The sequence below is a fragment of the Mustela nivalis genome (genome assembly GCF_964662115.1).
Source record: "Mustela nivalis genome assembly, chromosome: 2".
In the NCBI taxonomy this organism is placed as follows: domain Eukaryota; kingdom Metazoa; phylum Chordata; class Mammalia; order Carnivora; family Mustelidae; genus Mustela; species Mustela nivalis.
Window position 1 is genome coordinate 170,781,691 of NC_139021.1, and position 15,700 is coordinate 170,797,390.

At 46.7% G+C, this 15,700-nt stretch overlaps 1 protein-coding gene across 2 annotated transcripts in view; it reads left to right on the forward strand.

The window, feature by feature from the left end:
* CASP7 (caspase 7) overlaps positions 1 to 12,478 on the forward strand; it is a 29,408-nt gene extending 16,930 nt beyond the window's left edge. For both annotated transcript variants that reach the window (XM_082721455.1, XM_082721454.1), the window contains exons 3-7: positions 8,105 to 8,241; positions 8,702 to 8,830; positions 9,577 to 9,752; positions 10,135 to 10,264; positions 10,925 to 12,478. In XM_082721455.1, the coding sequence (XP_082577581.1) occupies positions 8,105 to 8,241; positions 8,702 to 8,830; positions 9,577 to 9,752; positions 10,135 to 10,264; positions 10,925 to 11,148 (796 nt within the window). In that variant the 3' untranslated portion in view covers positions 11,149 to 12,478. The remainder of the gene's footprint in view (positions 1 to 8,104; positions 8,242 to 8,701; positions 8,831 to 9,576; positions 9,753 to 10,134; positions 10,265 to 10,924) is intronic.
* Positions 12,479 to 15,700: the final 3,222 nt, after the last annotated feature.

Below are 15,700 nucleotides of genomic sequence, written 5' to 3' on the forward strand. Positions count from 1 at the left end.
TACGACCTTCACTCTTACCTTTCCTCTCTGCCTTGCTGTGTGCGTTGGTATGTCAGGAGTGTCGGGGATACCCGCCGTTCAGATGTTGAAACCATGAATGAATCATCCCAAAAATATTTAGACAAAGCAGCTACGAAAACCAGAGCTCTAGTTCCGAATGAAACAGCCCTGGGGAAATGTGTGCCTGGTGGTGTGTTTACTTTCCTGCTGATGAATGTCTGCAAACAGATAGAGCTTCTGGAGGTCCTATTCATGGAGACACTTTAGAAAATAAACAGTAGCAGGTTTGCATGTTTCTATCCCCTCCCAAATATAGAAAGGTATAATTCACATCTCGAGCAGCCTAGGGGATCTGTTAAGAGGATAAAACCTGTATTTATCCACTCGGTGATGGGGAAAATTACATTCACACCCAGACTGGATTGTAAAAATTCATTGTGCACTTTCTGAGGTTTTTTACTTCTTCGTAAAGGAGGCAGAGTATTTTTATCCTGTAATGTTTTCTGATACACGTTGCTGTAGGCTCTTCAAGGACGTCTCTTTATATAAACAACCATCAGAGCTTGGTTGTAATTTTTTGCCTCCTGACTTTGTTGAGTTGGCCTTGCACTGTGGAATTTGAGGTTCCAAAATAATGGGTCTCTAACCTAAGAAGTGAGGGTCATCTAGTTTCTTTCTGAGAATCAATGTTGTCTTGATCTTTGTTCCTAGCAGATATTTGAGCTAATCTGAACATGTTTGGGAAGAGAAGAGAACGGTCCTTGCTCATACTGGTAAGGAAAGGCAGCACAGAGAAACGAGAAAGATGGTTAGGAAGCATGGCTGTACATGAACTTCCTATTGCATTTTAGTGCACACTTACAAACACTTGCTAAGTCGTTCAGCCAGCCTGTCCTGGTTAGTGCAGTCTTGCTTCTCTGGCCCTAAGAACAGTGATTTCGGGACGCCTGGGTGGCTCAGTGGGTTGAGCCGCTGCCTTCGGCTCAGGTCATGATCCCAGCGTCCTGGGATCGAGTCCCACATCGGGCTCCTTGCTTGGCAGGGAGCCTGCTTCTCCCTCTACCTCTGTCTGCCATTCTGTCCACCTGTGCTCGCTCTCTCTCCCTCTCTCTCTGACAAATAAATAAATAAAGTATTAAGAAAAAAAAAAAAAAAAAGAACAGTGATTTCACAGCCAGATTTATTTTTTTAAATCTGTAGCCAGTTGTGAAACACAGGATCTTTTAAGAGGATTTGGAACTTCTAATTCACTCTTCTGGTTTATCATGAGCCTTGCAATTAATAGCAGGTTTCAAAACAAGAATCCTGTGTTTCTTCTCAGCATGGTAATCTTGGCCAAAGTCTTCAGAAAGTGAAAAAGTTCAAGATAAAAGCTGGGTTTATCAGCAGAGAATTAGCAGAGACAGAGGAGAAGGGGTGAGGGGGTGGAGAGCAGGTAGAACCAGAAATACTAGAATCTGACTTAAAAAAATACCATGGCCAGCTTTAATTTGCTGTGTCTTTGCACGTCTCTCATCTGTCCTTAGCAGGATGAGTGGGATAATGATTTTGAACAGGCTCTGTAAAACATAAAGCATCACACAGACATTAACAATCCTTGTTGCTGGTGACGTAGGGAAATGGGAAGGGGTTCCTGATCCATTTGCACCGTTGGTCAGATTCAGGGGAAGGACTCGCTTCCATCGATCTAGTCCTGGAAGAAGCTCCACTCACCCTCCCTTTTGGGGACTGTGCCATAGCCATGTACGCGTGTTCCCTGATCTTCTGCAGAAAAGTCCTCTGAACTCAGGGCAGGGAAAATGGCCACTTTTAGAAGATCTTATCTCTGGGGGAGGATCACCAGCTAAAGAAATGGCTCATCTGGAATCCCTGAAAGCTTCTTAGTGTCCTTCTCATTGCCCAGCCCCAGGAGAGCCTGCCGTGCTGTGGACTGTTGGCATCTTTCTGCAATGGCTAATTAATGACCACAATCTTTTTGGAGCCCCAGAGGCCTTTGCCCCTGTCCAACAGCAGTTGTTTATCTGAGGATCTGCTTGGCTCCAGCAATTGATTTCCAAACAGACAGTAACTCTTCATGAGTTGCTGGCTTGGGGATTGCAAAGCTTCCTGCCCTGGACTCTCAGTTACTGTGCCACCAAGGCCATCCAGAGGACTCTCCAGACTGTGGGCAAATGAGGCAGAAGAGGGGTGGCATTTCCTGGGAGCATTTCAGTTGTGGTGTTCAAGTAATTGCAGCCCACGCCCCTATTCTGTTTGCCTGGCACCCCTAGGAGACCTTGCAGGAAATTGTAAATCACACACATGACCCTGCAGACAGTCTCGCTGCTGCCGACGGGGCACCATGCACAGGATGTGCTTCCCAAGGTGTACCTGGTTCGACCTTCTGGCCACGAACCAAGGGTCCTGAAGGCTGCCCCCACATGGGAAGTGGCCTTTGACAGGAGAGGGCCCCTGACTCTTCTGCCCAGCATGGGGCTCAGCAGTGAAATGTCAGAGTCAAGAGGGCCCATGCAGAAGTGCCTGGGTGGTTCAGTCGGTTAAGTGTCTGCCTTTGGCTTGGGTCATGATCTCGGGGTCCTGGGATGAACCCCACATCAGGCACCCTGCTCAGCAGGAAGTCTGCTTCTCCTTCTCCCTCTGCCCCTCCCCTCCCCACCATGTGTTCACGCTCTCTCTCTCTTTCTCAAATAAATAAATAAAATCTTTTTTTTTTAAAAAGGGCCCTAGTGGTAGGAAGACAGGCTAGTGCTGAGGCCCTCACACCTCAGAGGGTGTGGGCATCTCTAGGACGCTCTGATTCTCTAAGTCTAGGACAAGGTCCTGGAATCTGGATCGTTAACAGAGGCAAGAAATGCTGGAATAGGGGAGTTGGTTTTGGACCTGTGACTGAGTTTGGGCTTTCACCCAAGTCTGGCATTGTGTTCTCAGACAAGCTCGTGTCATCTTTTCCTATGGGATGGGGCCAGTACCCTACAGAGTTGTTGGAAAGACCTACGGGGTCATGTGTACAAGGCAGTGAGTCTTCCAAAGTGGTACTTACTGTGACTGTATTTATTAACACTGTTGTTACTGACACAGAAGAGGAGAAAGCTCAGAAGACTGGAGAATAAAGTCACATGTGAAATCACAGTGAAACACAGAATCACGGGGTCTCTTAGGAGCCCTTGGAACGAGTAGCACAAAAAAGTATGAATCCAGTAATCTTCAAAATAGGCCAGAAAATGAAATCCATTTGCAGCAGATGATTTTTAACTACTAAATATTCTGTATTTTAACCTTTTCAATAAGTGATTCACATGTACTAAAAAAGAGATACGGTCACGTTCTTCCTCCTTCCTGCTGTCCTTGCCCCTGACCCCCATCACACTGGTGACCACTCGTTATTCTATACAACAAATACCATTAGTAATAACAATAACATTTGTGCCCTGTCGACTGCTAGCCGCACACTGTCCTAAATGCTTTGTGAATATCAACTTGTTCACAGGCTGTGAAGCAGATGATATAATTTTATCCTTTTTACAAAGGAGGAAGCAAAGCCTAGAGAGGTTAAGTAACTTGCCCGTGATCACTCAGCTACGTGGTAGAACCAGGTTTCAAAGACCAGCCGTCCAGCCCTGGAATTAATGGGTTTATCCATTATGTGACCCTTCAAGAGTCTTTATGCAAATATAAGCGAACATAAAGATACGGTATTTTCCCCTCGTTATTTTTTCCCCAAAGGGTAGTATACTATTCTCATTGTCCTGCCCCTCTGTTTTCTTTCATGCTTCGTTTGCGTTCTGGAAATCATCCCACCTCAGGACACAGGGAACTTCCTTGTGCTTTCTTGCAGGGCTGTGTTATCCGGACTAAAGACCCTCCCCCAAGTGGTTCAACCAGGAAGCAGAGTCTGAACTAGATCTTTCCACCTGTCCTTCAGGTCCTAATGGGAGTGGCCTGCTGGACAAAGTCCTGTCTGCCCTCCAGGTCTTTTAACTGAGGCATGCTCTTAAGGTTGACGATTGGAAGTAAGAGCAGTGGGGGGGAAGGGAGAAGACTCGCCAGTCCCACGTGTTTCCAGGTAGCGTGAGGTGTCACACACAAGAGAAATACTCAAGGCAGACCACTGCCCCAGGTGCATGCAGAAGTAGCCACCAGCAGCTGCCCTAAAACAGTTGCCTCTCGGAACTCATTTCTCATCCTAAATGGGAGGCAATACTTCTTTCTCTGCAGCAGCGTTGCAGCCAGAATTAGCAGAATGGAAGTGAAGCCACGGCTCTCGTGGGGTCTTGAAGGGAAAGTGGAACAGAAAGGGCCCTAATCCCCAGGAGAGGGTGCTCAGAAGCCTTGCAACTAGTAGTAGGCAGCAGACTTGGACTCTGATGCTGGGAGAATGTATCTTTTATGTCGTGGACTCTGGTCCACTTTTTTTTTTTTTTTCCTGTTGCTTTCTGCATCTTGATCATCATTTCTTCCTTTTGTTTGTCTCTCCAGTTACGTGCTTTAAACTGGTCACAGGCGTTGCTTCCCCAGAGTTAAGCTACAGACTGTGTTTTCCCCAGGCTGGTCCCTCTTAGAAAGACGAGGTCAGGGGGATGGAATGGATTGCTCCCTAAGACACATCTGTGGTCTGGGAAGACCTGGGCTTAGCAAAAAGCTCTTTGGGTTAGAAGGAAAAATAAATATTGACTGACTCAAATCCAGAAAGAGGAAGCAAGTACTTTATTTTGTTTTGAAAAATGAGAGTTCAAGATAGGGGCAGGCTAGGTAAGGGAATTCCCTCCCTTTTGAAATGTTTACCAGGGATAAGAATCACATTTCGGATTCAATTTTAAGGTACTTTTTGTAGCCATGGAAAGTATTTTCTTTAAAGGGTGTATATCTTTATTCCCCTTTTGTATTCCTTTTTTAAAAAAAGTTTACTTCCCAAATCTATTCTAATAGAAGCGGAGTCCTTTTTTGTTTCATGTAACTTACAGCCAAGCCAGTTTTCTTATAAAAGAGGCTCACCAATTTTGTTTTGCTTATCATTGTGGATGGGCTGATGGCAGCAGCGTTAAAGTAATCACAATGAGTTTCTTACTTGGATGTTGTTGTACAGTTTGTTTTAGAATAATTCATGTTGCAGAAGTAGAGTTTTATCTCTTAAAGACCTCCAGACTGTTAGACTCAGCCCTAGTCTTTGAGTGGTCTTCAGTTTGCTAAAGACCTGTCAAGAGGCAATGAGAAAATGCAGGCAGAATTTCAACAAGGTCCTGGTCCCTCGTAAGCCCTGACCAATGTTAGAGGTTATTATAACCTATAGAATGGGTACAGTGGAGCCGCTTCCACCTCCTTCAGAGGCATAAACTGAAGATTTTATGTGCATGTGAAAGACCACTTACAGATAATTTTCCACATGCACAGAGGACACTGTTGGGATGGGTCATTGTCAGGGAATTCAGAAGTAAATCCTGCTCCCCCGTGCGTGGCATGTCCTTGAACACTGCAGAAGCTCGCTTTGCTGATATGCATCTCCACTGAGCTTTTATGGAGGCTCAGGAGAGGGAGTGAACTCCACGAGAGTATTTCCTGCCCACGAAATTGACGGCGTCATTCCGCGAAGGTCACAGAAGGCTCTGTTTTCCAGGAGAGGAGGTCAGGGCTCTGTGAAGGGTCCTGTGGGCAGATGCCTGTGTCCCAGCCCAGCGCTCATTTGTGCGGCCTCCCTGGGGAAAGAAGCATGAAGCAAGGGCAGGGAGGAAAAATCTGGAGAAGGTGAAGGCTGTTTCTCTTTTAGACATCAGATGATGTCACAGAAGACAGTTGGCCTTAGAGAATTGGAGGACAGAGCAGGGTTGCCGTTGAGAGACAGCAGTAAGCACTCTGGAGATTGGACCCACAGAGCCACACTGTGACCTGGACCCGGGTAGGAGGGGTGGCAGCAAAGATCACATCCTTCCAGAGGTTCTGAGAAACTACAACAGGCGAGGTTCAGTCAAACTCAGGGTGAAAGGCCCACCTTTGTCAGGTAACAAGCTGAGTTTTTATTTTCACTCTACTCCTTCCAACGTTTGACGAGAATCTGGGGGCAGTGGCAGACGAGTCTTCTTACAAATGCTCTGGGGTGTGGGGGCGACTCAAGAGGCTGACATCACCTGAGGCCCACGTGGTGGTCTCAGGGTCTCACTTTGCTCATCTCTGCCTGGCTGACCTTGAACAACCCCTACCGTCCTGTGCACCTGTTTCCATGTCTGTAAAATGAGGGCACAAGACTGGATGCATTCATTCCTAGAATACATCTTTTTAACCTAACTGCCCAGATGAGAACCTCTCATACAGTATTTAACAGAAGCGGCCAGAGTGGGCATGTTAGACTTGTTTTTGAACTTACAGGGAAAGCATTCAGTGTCTCCTCATTAAGGATGATATTATCTGTGAGTTTTTCATAGATGCCCTTTTCAGGTTGAGTTAGACCCAATGGAATCCTAGTTTATTTAGCATTTTTATCATTACAGAGTATTGAATTTTGTCAATTGCTTTTTTTTTTTCGCATCAGTGGAGCTGATTATTTGGTTTTTGTCCTTTATCTTTGTCTATTAAAGTGATGGATTACATTAATTGATTTTTGGATGTTAAACTACCTTAAATTCCTGAAATTGGTCACACTTGGTGATGATGAGTAATCCTACTCATAGATCGCCAGATTCGGCTTGCTAATATTTTCTCAAGAATTTTTGCCTTTAGGTGCCCAGTTGGCTCAGTCACTTGGGCATCCAGCTCTTGATTTCAGCTCAGGTTATGACCTCAAGGCCATAAGATTGAGCCCTGCATCAGGCTTCATGCTGAGCATGGAGTCTGCTTAAGATAACTCTGCTTCTTGGGGCACGGGTGGCTCAGTTGGTTAAGCGTCCGTCTGCCTTCAGCTCAGGTCATGATCCCAGTGTCCTGGGATCAAGTCCCACATCAGGTTCCCTGCTCAGCAGGGAGCTTACCTCTTTCTCTCCCTCTACCATTCCCCCCACGTGTGCTTTTTGGCTCTTTCTGTCAAATAAATAAATAAAATCTTAAAAAAAAGATTCCCCTACCCATTTGTGTGCTGTCTCTCTCTCTCTTAAAAATAAATAAATAAATTCATCTGTACTCATAAGGGATATTGGTCTGTAGTGTATTAAAAAAAATTAATGGAACAACTTATATGCTAGGCACTGTTCTAGATATTGGGGATTCAGGAATTTTTCAGAACAGATTAAAAAAAAAACAATCTTTTCTCTCGTGGTGTTTCTATTCCCATGGATGACCAGCACGGCTGCTTTCCACTCACACTTGACATTGTTTTCTGTGTCCTCTCAATGATGCTGCATGTTCCAGCCTCTGTGCCAGACTTTGGTAAACTGGACAGTCGTTGTCAGGAGATAGGAAGGGGATTACTTTCTTTTTTAAGTCGCTGCGCCTTTTCCCCCCTTTTTAACGGCACCGTGTCTAACCGCAGGTAATAGTGTTCTGAGTGTGGGTTCTTTCATTCAGTAGTGTCGTTGTGAGACCGGGTCCGGGGTGCCGTGGTTGCTCACTCTCCTCACGCAGTCTCTCCTCGCACGCGTATTCAGCGGCTTGTTCACTGGGAATGGGCGTTTGGGGTCCTCGCGGCTGGGGGGGTCCTTGCTGGACCGCCCCGCTGTGCGCATGCGTACTGTGTCCTTTCTGCAAACGCGTTTGCTCCACTCTAGGGTGTATTCCCAGGAGTGGAGTTGCTCTGTCCTAGGATGTGTTTCAACTCAGTTGGGGTCGATTCTGCCAGTTTTCCCCAATGGAAGTACAACGTCGGTTCCCAGCAGCTACGCGAAAGGGCGGCAGGTGCCGTTCTCGGGGTCACCGGTGCCCTGTCGCTGGGCCGATGGGCGTGTCAGCGCAGCTCCTCGCGCTGCTGCTTTAGCCTTCCTCTCTGCGGCAGCTGACGAAACAGAGCAGGAGATCCTGTTCATTTTAAATACGATTTTTTTAACGGAGCCGACTGCCCCCTTGCGCCTGTTCTTACAGAGGTTCCGGCTCTCCTGGGCTCCCCTTCCATGCTCACCGTAGAGTCAGGAGGCCATTCCTGTCCCCACATCTCCCACAGCCCCTGACTGGCTTTCTGTTTCCCCAGTAAGAAGAAGAAAAATGACCCGGGGAAATCAATCAAGACAGCCCAGGAGCGAGTGCCTACATACCAGTATAACATGAATTTCGAGAAGGTGGGCAAGTGCATCATCATAAACAACAAGAACTTCGACAAAAGGACAGGTCAGTGCTGAGGACCCCGGGCTGGCCTCTCCCGTCCCCTTCTGTCATCCTCAGCTTGTATCAGACTATGCGTAGAGAAGGGACGAGCCCTGGGGGGGGGGGGTGTCACTGATGCTACTTACATGTCCAGGAAGAAGGCATGAGGGACATCGGGAACTTCGAGTCTGAGGTCCCACCACATGCATTAGCTGATGTGGGACTTGGACCGAAGGGCTAAGAATCCAGGGCTGTTGTTGGTTTTGACTGAGGCAGAGAGTTGCCATGAAAGGCACACCTTCCGTGCGCAGGCTGAATGACCTTCTCCTTGGAGTTGGATTCTTATCGCAGTTGCACATTTAAACTATGACCCTGGGAGCATGGACACCAGAGCCCGAGAGGCTGGTGCTGAGCACCCGGACGGGAGGCGGCTGGCAGGCCGCTCTCAGCCGGGGATCGCTCACCGTGGCCTTCGTTCCCACAGGAATGGGCGTCCGCAATGGAACAGACAAAGATGCCGAGGCTCTGTTCAAGTGCTTCAGAAACCTGGGTTTTGATGTGGTCGTCCATAATGACTGTTCTTGTGCGAAGATGCAGGACTTGCTGAAGCAAGGTGCGTGCCTGCCTCCTCCCTGCTCCCCGCCTGCCTCCTCCCTGTCCGGGAAAGGGGCAGCCTGCCAGGGGTCTCGGGAGGGCAGCTTGGCACACAGCGATCTCAGCCCTGGGAGCCTTTCCTTCCTCTGGGCTGCTCCGGGCCAGGCTGAGACCTTTTCAGGAAACTGCAGTCGCTCCCCAAACAGATGAAATCCGCAAGTAGGACAGCAAGGGATAGGTTTGGTATCTATAGAACAGTCTCGATTTCCAAAAGCTAATTCATAGGGAAGGAACAAGTCAGTATCTTTCTGTCCAGAATGGAGTGAAAGTGTCCGCTTTTCCCTGGTGGCAGGGAGAGATTAATCATCTCCCTATATTTCAGATGTTTATGTTTTAAACAGACTTTGCCGAGATGGGAACTAAGGCACAAAATGGCAACGTCACCTAACAGAGACGAGGGCTGTGCCCATTCAGCACCCCACTGCCCCCATGCTGCCTCCCAGCAGACGCCTGAACCCCTCCCACACAACGGGGCACACCTCAAGAGGCAGCCCCCTCTAGGTTTCATACCGTGTGAGAATTCTAAAACTCTCCCTGTCTCTAACTTCGTTCCGCTGGGCTTCCTTCCCTCCAGAGAGGTGCTTATTCCCCTGCACACCTGTCTGACAGTCGGTGGCCCCTGCCAGGCTGGGAGGGAGAACCCTTTGGAGGTCCCACTAAGGACTTACATCTTAATCTTTCCATCCTCAAACTGCTTGCTCGCAGCCTCTGAAGAGGACCACAGAAATTCCGCTTGCTTCGCCTGCATCTTGCTAAGCCACGGAGAGGAGAATTTAATTTATGGGACAGATGGCGTGACAGCAATAAAGGACTTGACGGCCCATTTTAGGGGGGACAGATGCAGAAGCCTTCTAGAGAAACCCAAACTCTTCTTCATTCAGGTAATCCCTTTTCAAAGCCGGTGCCGTTAAAAGAGGAAAAGATGGTGATGACAGAGTGACGGGTTCTAGCACTTTTACAGATATATGCGCTGTTTCAGTTGAGATTTGCAAATCTAGGATTCATTTCTCTACCCTGCTGTGCTTGGCACCTCTGTTTGCATCAGATCAGGGCTTGTGAGGGTTTCTTTAAGACACTGCGATATTTTCATTTGCTTTGCTTGCTAATTTGACACAAGCTTTGTTCATTGTGTATTTCTGTATCGAATGCTTATTGAGCCACTAGGGCACACCGAGTGGATCCCTAGGCACCAGGACGCAGCCATGAAGAGCTCAAATGTCCCTATTCCTGACTCCAGGAAGTGATCTCTGCTTTGGTACTTAGGCTTGCCGGGGGACAGAGCTCGATGATGGGGTCCAGGCCGACTCGGGGCCGATCAATGACACAGATGCCAATCCTCGATATAAGATCCCCGTTGAAGCCGACTTCCTCTTCGCCTATTCTACAGTTCCAGGTATCAGGTCCATTGCCTGTGAACTAGGCAGGGACACTCCACCATCAGAATGGAGGGTGGCGGCTGTATGGGTTTCCTGTTGCTGCAGTGATAAATTACCCGAAACACAGTGGCTTCAGACCTTACGAGCCTATTATCTTACAGTTCTGAAGGCCAGAATTGCAAATGGGTTGGCAGGGTGACGAGAATCCCAGAAGGAATATTCTGGAGGCTCTAGGGGGGATATCCACATCTGTGCCTTTTCCAGCATGTTAGAATTCCCTGACAACTTGTCCCCTGCCTCCTGCTTCAAAGCCAGCAACCTCACATCTCTGTGACTCTTCTCTGCTGCAAATTCCTCTCTTGAGGCTTGGATTAGAAAGTAGCTCTCCACCCCCCGACACCCCTCAGCGCCAAGGGCAGTGAGGAGTTCCAGAGTGCTTCTTGAGCATTTCCTATGGAACATTCCATGTGCCCATTTGTCTCCTGCACACTTAGGTGTTTCATATTTATCTGTGCAAGAACACTTACGCTGGGCATTTTCATGCAGCCTTCTAAAACCAAGATGTTTGCTCTCCACGCACACAGCATAATTCTCACGGGGAACTTGCATGCAGAGAAGAGTAGTGGGGCAGCGGCCAGCTCAGCTGATTCGACCGTCTCCTTTCTGTTTTGTTGAAGGCTATTACTCATGGAGGAACCCAGGAAGTGGGTCTTGGTTTGTACAAGCCCTCTGCTCCACCCTGAACGAGCATGGCAAGAGCCTGGAGATCTTGCATATCCTCACCAGGGTGAACAACAGGGTGGCCAGGCACTTCGAGTCCCAGTCTGATGACCCCCACTTCCATGAGAAGAAGCAGATCCCGTGTGTGGTCTCCATGCTCACCAAGGAACTCTACTTCTGAAAAAATAACCATTTCAGGGATGCATTCAAGCGGAAAAGCTATGGATCATTTGTTGATGAGTCTTTTCTTTTTTTTTTTTTTTTAATGGTCTATCCCTGGAAATTCTAAAGGATTTTAATTCAGGAAGAAAACTTTCTGGTGCTGTCCTACATTTTTAATGTTTTTGGAGATTTTTTTATTTTTTACAATGTTACCCATTCGATGGCTTTGTCATTTCTTCTTAAGACTAATTTTCTGTTCATGTCTTTCTCCTTGTTGTCCCACTTAGTACATACAACAGAAACAACCTCTACAGACTCTTTGCTGTGTCCACCATGATTGTGTGGACACGGCAGACAGGGTCCACCTGGCCCAGAGCATTCCAGTGCTTGAAAAAAAGCAGGCTGTATTCACCTGTGTTGCAGAAAGTGGGTATTGAGTGTGATTTGAGTGATTTTTCACTGGCTTAGGACAGATTCTCATGCAAAACTTCCCAGATAAAGCGGGGGTGTGATAGGGGGCCGCGGGGTGGAATGTTCGTGATTCTAACATGTATCAGATAGAAAACAGAAACCGTTTTAGGTATTTCAATAAAAGGAATTTAACAGAGGAAATTGACCTACAAAAATAGTAAAAGAGAAGCCAAATAAAAGGAATCTATGACCACCTAGGACTATGAAAAGGTGTGGTCCCCTCGATCCAGAAACTGGGGTAGCCCTCAGGAGCCGGAAGGGTCATGGGGGCTGCCTGGTGAGAGCTGAGATCTCCAAGAATTGGGAATTGGAGCCATGGCAGAGACAAAGCTCTGGCCTGAGATGAGGCAAGACCAGCTGGGTCAGATATGAAGAGATACCCTGCCTTCATCTCTCCTGCCGTTGAGTCTTCCTTCTGTGCCTTACCTGGAAGCCAGCTGCAAGGACCCTGGGAAATGTGATTTCCTGCAAATACAGAGCACAGCAAAGCCTAGGGAGACAGAGCAGGAACAAGGAATGCATATCAGAACGGCCCGTAAGATGAATTTAAGTATCCTGTTCCCTGATGTGCAACAATTCCTCCCTTCGATTTATTCATGGAATTGCCAGATCATCTCCGTATTGCCTACTATGTGCAAAATAATCTTTTTTTAGCTTTGAAATCTACCTGGAATTTTTTAGATTATTCCAATCCTTATTCTGAGTAAATCTTTTTGTTGCCTCTAATTCTCTGTAGGGGAAAAGTTTATGGCAAAGATTTTTGCACTTTGTTTTCAAGGTTACCTTTTGAATTTTTGACAATTCTATTCTGACCCAATAACTGGTTAACACACAGATATTCATATTTATTGATTAAAATCTGGTTGCTTAATTCCTAACCTGCTCAGTTTGCTTTCCTTCTAAAGTTTTTTATAGCAGTGGAAAAATGGAAAAACATGGTAAGAATCAACCCCACTGACTTCACCTCCACACAAAATATAATTCATGTCTCTTTTGAAGCTGGAACACGAATACAGCAATAAGTCCCTTTGGAAGCTGAAATTCTTCACATAAAGGGTTAATTAGAAAGCTATTTGCCATGGGCTACCATTTATTAATTTGGCAATAAAATCAGAGCAAGTAGAAGTTATCTTGTTTCAATAAGAAAACTAATTTAGGGCCAGTTTATTCAATCTGTCCCTGGTTTCCTGCCATCTAAAATACACCAAATGTACAAAATTTAAGTGCAGATCATGAATCAAGAATCAACAAGCATCCTCCCCACCGTTCTCAGAATTCACCAGCCATTCTTTGGAAATCAGACTATCCTACTAAAGGAACCTCTTGTAGAAATAAATGGGCTTAAGAGCACTGTAACTGAAAGTAGAAATTACAGCATTCTAGTTCTTCCCCTTATAAGATTCATTAAAGATCCCAAGTGTCAGGGTTTAGGGTTCCTTTAAAAATTCTCTGAGTGATCATAGGTACTAAGCTCACAAATAATGAATATTCCTTCATGTCCTTTAGACCAGAGGTAGAAAGGGCTGTTAAGAAAGAGCCTTTCCCCTCAAACACTTCGTTGGGCAGACACCCTTGTTAATCAAGATCAGAGATCCTATTTCAAGTTGGGTATATAGTCAGTCAACACCTCCATTCTTAAACTTTCTGATCTTCCTATAAACCAGAATTCTGATAACGCAATCCTGGTGAACACACATTCCTAGTTCCCATTATGTACAACCCACCTGCCCCTTGCAGGGGTAATAGACAGAGCCTCATCTTGGCTCCCAAGGAAGCCAGTGGCCTATGCTATCCTCACCGGCATCATGGGCTCAAATATGGGCTTCTCTTTGTTTTTTCTCAAGGTGCCATTAGCCTATTTTAAGTGTTAACTGTTAATACATTCACAGTTAGCTTTAAGCTCTGTCCTGGGCCTTTTTTCTGAGCGAATTTCCATAAACCAGCTAAGTCTATTGTGTTTATGAATTGCCCAAAATAGGTCTCAAAGTGCTGGAGTTCAGTGGTTTAAAACCTCCAGGAAAGGAAGGCCCCTCTGGGAGAAGGAAGATTATGTCCTCTGGAAGGGCACAGGCCCTACGTGACAAATCCTTTATTTTGTCCAGTCTTGCAGCCCATCGCCTGAAAATCTTGGCACCAGCTGCTCTGGGAACCAAAGACTGCCTTTAGACTCTGGAGGAGCAGATGTCTCCCTCCTAGCCTTTCATCTTCCATGCCCCTTTCCAGCAAATATCAGGCCAAGGGAGAAGCTATAATGATCACCAGGTTCAAGTAAGAGTTCATCGTGTCATTAGCCAGGAGACAAGGAGCTTCAGCCCAGGTATCTCTAATTTCCGAAGGAATGGGATCCTTAACAGTTCTTCAAAGACACATAGATCAGAAGGTTCGTTGACACTGTTTGTCTTGTAGATAGGTCACTCAGTCTTGCAGCATGGAGTGTGTGAGTGTGTGCACAGTGACGTCAGCATCCCCGGGGAGCTTGTCAGAAATGCGGGGTCTTGGGTCCTGCCCCACACCTGCTCAACACGAATCTGCCCTGTAACCAGGTCCCCAGGGGGATCCAGGTGCATCTTAAGGTCTGAGAAGCTCAGTTTGGAGGGCAAAGCTCCCTTGTTTGTACATTGTTGCTCGCCCTTTGCACTTCTGAATGTGGAACCACTAATACAGAATGGTCCTACAAGGAATTTGGGAAAAAACAGGTATATTGTCTTCTGTGTCTTCCACAGAAGACACCTGTTTAAGCATCTCTTAACCTTAATATCTTCTCATGAAATGACATGTTGCCCTTGATTTACATGGTAGATGTTTTATACCCGTCTGCATTTTAAATAAGCCTTCTGTGGGGTGCCTGGGTGGCTCAGTGGGTTAATGCCTCTGCCTTCGGCTAAGGTCATGATCCCAGGGTCCTGGGATCGAGCCGCGCCGAGCAGAGAGCCCGCTTCCACCTCTCTCTCTCTCCGCCTGCCTCTCTGCCTGCTTGTGATCTCTGTCTGTCAAATAAATAAATCTTAAAAAAAAAAAAAAAGAGCCTTCTGAGCCACAAAATAGGATTGCTTCTCTGTTCTCAAAGTGTCTTCTTCTTCTTCTTTTTTTTTTTTTTTTTAAGATTTTGTTTATTTACTTGACTGAGAGAGAGCAGAAGCAGGGAGAGTGGCAGGCAGAGGGAGAAGCAGGCTCCCAGCTGAGCAAGGACCCCGATGCGGGACTTGATCCCAGCACCTTGGGATCATGACCTGAGCCAAAGGCAGCCACTTAACCGACTGAGTCACTCAGGCATCCCTCAAAGTGTCTTCAGATGTGAATTGCAGCCTTTCAATTGTCTGCATAGATAGAAAGGGATTATGGGAGCCAATGCTTGCATGTTTTCGTTGGTTCAGGAGCTACTGGGCATTGAAGCCTCAGAGCTTGGCTCTTCCCACCCATCCTCAGAGCCCCAGGGGACACCAAGAGAATTTTACTTCTCCCTGCCACTGTGCCCTCAGGACATACATAGATCACCCTCTGCTAAACCTCAGAGCTTTGTTTGAGATCAGATGGCAAGTTATTCTTTTTCCTTCATAATTAACACAAACACACCGATCTTGGAAGGCCCCAGCTACCCCCACAGGACTGATGTGGGCATGGCAACCCCAGTAGCTTGCAGGCTAATGCATGAACAGCCATTAAAAATTACTTGGCCCCATGGGGCGCCTGGGTGGCTCAGTGGGTTAAAGCCTCTGCCTTCGGCTCAGGTCATGATCCTGGGGTTCTGGGATCGAGCCCCGCATCAGGCTCTGCTCAGCGGGGAGCCTGCTTCCCCCACCTCTCTTTGCTGCCTCTCTGCCTACTTGTGATCTTTGTCTGTCAAATAAATAAATAAAATCTTTTAAAAAAAAATTACTTGGCCCACCGTCAAAAACACACAAGCCAGATCTGATGAGTTGGCTTTGCCATGAGTTTTGATTTATAAGGCACTATAAACATGTATGGCAAGTTTCTGATAAGTGTGTTTTAAGCATTTAAACCCAAATCATGTCGAAGATTTAGATTTAGGGCACATTGTGTTATAGCTATGGATAGATATACAAGGCTGACCACTTCTTGGGTTTTGATGGTCTGACCAA